Consider the following 6130-nt stretch of genomic DNA (forward strand, 5'->3'; position numbering starts at 1 on the left):
TCAAATTTTGGGGTTTTGTAATCTCCCAGGACTGGAAATGGACACTTAACATTAAAACCATCATTAAAAAGGCACAATAAAGAATGTCCTTTCTGCATCAACTCAAGAAGTTCAGACTGTCCCAGGAGCTGCTGATACAATTTTACAGACAAATTACTTCAGTAACTGTCTAGTTTGGTACAGCAACCAAACAGGACAGGTACAGACTCAAAAGGATAGTTTAGACTGCAGAAAAAATAATTGCAACCAGCCTGCCTTCCATAGAAGACTTGTATATTGCGTGGGCCAGAAGAAGGACTGAGAAGATACCTGCAGACCCCTTACATCCTGGACATAAATTGTTTCAACTCCTCCCTTCAGATGGCACTACAGGGCATTGCAGGTCAAAACAACTAGATACAAGGACAGTTTTTTTCCTCACACCATCACTCTGCTGAACACCTAATTTTCACAGTGTTTTCTAATGTCTAAGTGTAATTTACCCATGTAGTATTGCTGTAGTATTATTATTTATCTTTCTTATTATCTTTCTTACTCCCCTCTTATTGGTATTATTATTATGATTATCATTAGTCTGTTCTTTGCATATATACTGAGAGCTTCTGCATTGGAGACAAATTCCTTGTGTGTCTAATCACACTTGGCCAAATAAAGTATTAAATTCAATTCAGCATAACTTAAAAGGTTTACAGATTATTATAACATTTCCATGAATTTAAAAAATGTCAACAAAATCTTTAAACCCCAGATGACAAGTTACCTTGACAATATATAATGAACATATATAATGTGTTTTTCTAAAATTCAGTCCTTTCATAAACAATTCTACAGGACAGGTATAAAAAATAACCATAATGTAAAAGAACCTACTTTTCTGGGGTGATGTAATAACAAACTCCAGCCCATTACTTCCATTACTGCTTCTTTTGTAATAATTTGTTCTATCCTGTAGTATCTAAAATTCTGTGACTCAGATTATATATATATGTTGGCTATGTACTTGCAGATATACATCCTAGATCTGATATAAGAAGCTGCAGTATTGTCTATGAAGATTCCCAGTTCATCCAGGCCATGGTTGTCCCAAAGATGCTTTTTCAAAAGGCAACTGGACTTTCTGTGTTTTTTCTCTTGAAGATATTTCGCTTCTCATCCAGAACTGAAGATGCTTCTTGAATGAGAAATAAAATGTCTTCAAGAGAAAAACACAGAAAGTTCAGTTGCCTTTTGAAAAAGCACCTTTGGGACAAACAGCAATATTATCCCTGGCTGCCAGTCAGGATTGGTGTCATCCTTTGGAGTTTATGTAACTTTTATGTGCATTTCTGAAAAATGATGGCTTGCTTTATACAGTGCATTAGGACATGGTCTTCTTTTCAAAAATACCTTGAATCACTAATTATTTAATTTCAGAGTAGTGCATGAGGTATAAATAAATTATTCACATAAAACTTGCAATGTGTGTGTGTGTGTGTGTGTGTGTGTGTGTGAGAGAGAGAGAGAGAGAGAGAGAGAGAGAGAGAGAGAGAGAGAGAGAGAGAGAGGGAGGGAGAGAGAGACAGAGAGACTTTTAAAACAACGCAAACATTATAGAAGGAATGGTGATCTCTACTCTAAATTAAATCTTAAGGCCAACTCACCTGGTTCTTCAATAGATAACCACAAAGTTGCTCAGGAAAAACCAAAAGAGCAAAAAGAAAAAAGCTGGAATAAATAGAAAGTCACTAGATTAATTGCATATTTTTCCTCACCTCTTTCGTTGTGCCATTAACTGCAACCTGCTTAGATAAATCTTCAGGGCTAGAAGAAGTCCAGTGGTTGCCTAGGACGTTTACATCTCCCACCGAAAAGACAGGAAAGAGGGGCCTGAGAAATCGGAACTCGCTACTTAAAGATCCACCAGTCAAACAAACATCATAATGGTAAGTCCTGGGAAGTGACCCATTCTGTGAATCTGCACAGTTCTCTTGGGCATCAGCACTGGCGGGTGGGAAGTGAGGAACAGCTGCAGTAAAATGGTTTTGGGGGTCCTTCTTGAGGATTTTGACCACAACAAACACAACAATACAGACCAGGAACACAAAGGAGACAGCAGCCAAGCAGATCACCAAATACTTGGTCAAGGTTTTGTCTTCTTCCGGTTCTTGCACACTGACATCCACCCTCCTCAGGAAGGGATCCGAAAAGCCATCCACAAGAAGGACATTAAGCAACGCCGTGCTGGTCTGGGGAGGAAGACCGTTGTCTCTTACCAGAATCACCAGCCTCTGCTTGTTTGTGTCTCGCTCATTCAGGGCTCTCCTGGTTTTCACTTCCCCATTCTGCGCTCCTATGCTGAAAAGGGCTGGGTCCGTGGCCTTCAGCAATTCATAGGAAAGCCAAGAGTTTTGGCCAGAATCTGCATCCACTGCAACCACCTTGGTGACCAGATAGCCGGCCTCAGCTGACTTAGGAACCAGCTCATTGCATGGGGATGTGTTGTTCTGGAGGGGATACAGGAAGAAGGGAGCGTTGTCATTTTCATCTATGATGTGGATGCGGACAATCACTTCTGAGCTCAGGGAAGGAGAACCACCATCAGAGGCCCTCACAGTAACTCTGAAGCCTCTTATCTGCTCATAGTCCAGGGATCGGAGGGCATGCAGGTTTCCAGTTTCAGAGTTGATTGAAATGAAAGTTGGCAAAAGGCCATCACCCTTCCCAGGCAGAACTGAGTAAGTCACTTTTGCATTCTGCTTTGTGTCCAGATCCACAGCGTGGACTGAGCCAATGAGCAAACCTGGAATATGATTCTCCCGGATCTGCATGTCAAATGAAGACTTTTCAAAAAGAGGAGGGTTGTCATTGACATCGGAGATCTGAACATTAATCAGTCTTGTTGAAGTGAGCCTAGGAGAGCCGCAGTCAATGGCTGTGATGGTGATGTTGTACTCAGTGACCGTCTCTCTGTCTAGGGGACTTTGGAGCACAAGCTGATAAAAGTTGTTTGTGGTGCCTTTGAGCACAAAAGGGAGATTCATCTCCACGGAGCAGACCGTTTTGCTGTTGTCTCCAGAGTCTTGATCTCTAACACTGAAGACAGCCACTACTGTGTCTGGGGGAGAGTCTTCCTTTAAAGTGTTGGCCAGAGATATGATGGACACTTCTGGGGGGTTGTCATTCACATCTTCAATTTCTATCACTACGTTGCAATGCCCTGAAAGACCCCCTCCATCTGTTGCTCTGATGTTCATGCTGTAACTCTTTTCTTTTTCATAATCTATCTGACCACAAACAGTGATTTTTCCAGTTCTTTCATTTAAATAGAACAAATTGTTTATTCTTTCCGGCACTTGATGGAATGAGTAGAGGATCTGTGCATTTGAACCCAAATCCAGATCTGTGGCTTCCACTTTAACCACAAGAGTGCCCTGAGGGAGATTCTCCTTTACTCTTGCCTTATATTCAGACTTGCTAAACAGAGGAAAGTTATCATTACTATCCAGCACATTAATATTAATTTGAACTGTGCCTGTTTTCTTTGGAACTCCTCCATCAATAGCCATTAGAGTCAATCCAAGGTGTGCCATCCTCTCCCTATCTAATGTTTTCTTCAAAACAAGATATACGTTGTCTTTTCTATCTTCATTCTTGTGTACTTCAAGCTGAAAATGCTCATTGAGATTAAGAGTATAATTTTGGATGCTATTGTCTCCCAAGTCTTCATCTTGGGCAGGTTCCAAGGGGAATGTTGTACTTTTAGGAACAGTCTCAAGAATGTCCAGCACCACTTCATTTTTCCAAAATTTGGGGGCATTGTCATTCACATCTTCTATCTTGATTTCAATATTAAAGATATCTAAGGGGTTTCCCAAAACAAGCTGAGATAGAAGTACACAAGGATCATTCTGGCCACATAAAGCTTCTCTGTCTATGTTGTCCTTAATCAACAGATCCCCAGTCTGAATATCAAGGTGGAAGTATTCCTGAGTGCCCTCAGCAGCTAAATGTGCTTTGCGGGCTGAGAGCTCCCCTGCTTCCAGTTTCAATTTTTTGAGTACATTACTCACCAGAAACCCCTTTTTCTTTTCTTCAGGGACAGAAAAGCGAATTGAAGCACACATTACTCTAAGGAATGAGAAAGAGAGAAGGACATACAGACCTTGTCTTTTCCAAAAGCAATTCTCCATGATTCCAGTCTCTTCCTTGTAGGCTCAAATTCTGCCCAACAGTCAGCCTTTCTTTCCTTCCTTTCTTTATGATTTAGCTGTGCAAATCATTTTTAATTCTTCTTATTTTTTGCCATGTTATGATCTGCAAACATTTCACCGCCAAAGAGTCAGATTCCTTTTGTTCAATTTTGTATTACTGTCTGATACTGAGGAAGCAGAAGAGAACTAAATTTCTTTGTTAATATTGCCACCATGTGGTGAACTAGGCAAAAATTCTATTTGTATTGTTTAAATACAGAAATCCATTTTATCCATTCACTAGCTATCTATCTAAGCAAAAGAGGACTGTTTTCTTCATTATTTTAATATACAGAAAAAGAAAGTGTGGTAATCTGAACAAGAATTTTCACATATTATTAATATAGGCTGCAATCAGTCCTTTCACAATATAGTTCTGAATGATTATGAGCATATCCAGTGACTCTTTAGGTGGCTTTTGTTGTGTGCCCATGCATATCATGTTTAAACCTGTGTAAGAAAATCATTTCTGGATTAGGACAGTTTGGCAACAGCTTTCTTGTTTTTTTACAACAACAAGTTCTGCAACCCACGAGAAGAAATACCGAACCTCACAACAACTGTGTTTATATGGGATGCATAGATGATATTGACTTGGCTCCAATGTCAAGTTGACATCTGACATTTTTACCATCTAGCCAATCAACCAAGCCAAACCACCTTGCCTCCGAGAAGCCCATACAGATGATGACCTGGAACATAGCAGGCTGGAAAGGGACGGTCGATAGTGGACTAATGAGCTTTCTCCCTAGATTTGATATAATAGCCCTTCAAGAAACCTGGTTAACCGAAGTGGATGAACCAGTACAACTGCCAGGTTTNATTTGACTTAGAAGTTTCCACAACATCTCCCTACAAGATGAATTCTCAGCTACGCCCCTCCAAAAATGGACATAAATCTACATTTATAGATTTAAGCCGGAGTACCTGCCCTTCTGAAAAAAAAATATTCCTGGAGCAAGGGCAGAGGCACACTGGCAATCGAGATATAGAGGAGCAACAACAAGTTCTGCAACCCACGGGAAGAAATACCGAACCTCACAACAACTGTGTTTATATGGGATGCATAGATGATATTGACTTGGCTCCAATGTCAAGTTGACATCTGGCATCTTTACCATCTAGCCAATCAACCAAGCCAAACCACCTTGCCTCTGAGAAGCCCATACAGATGATGACCTGGAACATAGCGGGCTGGAAAGGGATGGTCGATAGTGGACTAATGAGCTTTCTCCCTAGATTTGATATAATAGCCCTTCAAGAAACCTGGTTAACCGAAGTGGATGAACCAGTACAACTGCCAGGTTTTCAGGGATGGGCCTCCCCAGCCCAAAAAACAAAGAACAAAGGGAGACCCTCTGGTGGGCTATGCATTCTTATAAAGCAAGAGTTGCAATGGCAGGGGGAGAAACTATATAATGAAGATAAGTATTCATATTTTCTAGCTGTTAAATATGAATATAAAAAGTTTGAGTTAATACTGGTAAATGCGTATATCCCACCAATCACATCCCAGTATTATAACTCTGAATGTTGGATGGGCTTGGAAGTTATTCTAGAAGATATATCTGTATTGTACCCTCAGTCCATAGTGGTATTACTAGGAGATTTGAATGCTCGGCTGGGTCCCTCTCTGTATGAGCTTGCCCAGAAGAAGGGAGTCCCAGGGGAATTTTTTGATAACCATCCTCAGTGGCTCTCAAGAGACTGCAAAAGTAATGCTGCTGGCCTGCTCCTAGTCTCCTTAATTTTTAAGGGTAATCTTCAAATTCTGGGAGGTAAGGATAAGAATTACACATATCCCTACACATACCACTCTGCCAATTCAAGCAGTGTACTGGATCTCTTTTGTGTGTCTAGAGATAAAGTTGACCTCTTTTCTGAGGTCACAGTACACCTTA

General features: G+C 40.6%; 1 protein-coding gene across 1 annotated transcript in view; it reads right to left on the reverse strand.

The window, feature by feature from the left end:
• The window catches only part of LOC107299354 (protocadherin Fat 4), a 57892-nt gene that overhangs the window by 244 nt on the left and 51518 nt on the right, over positions 1 to 6130 (reverse strand). Inside the window, 1 exon segment of the mRNA XM_029286767.1 lies at positions 1752 to 4184. Within this exon segment, the coding sequence (XP_029142600.1) occupies positions 1752 to 4184 (2433 nt within the window).

This window comes from Protobothrops mucrosquamatus, unplaced genomic scaffold (assembly GCF_001527695.2).
Source record: "Protobothrops mucrosquamatus isolate PMUCROS unplaced genomic scaffold, P.Mucros_1.0 scaffold_226, whole genome shotgun sequence".
Classification (NCBI taxonomy): domain Eukaryota; kingdom Metazoa; phylum Chordata; class Lepidosauria; order Squamata; family Viperidae; genus Protobothrops; species Protobothrops mucrosquamatus.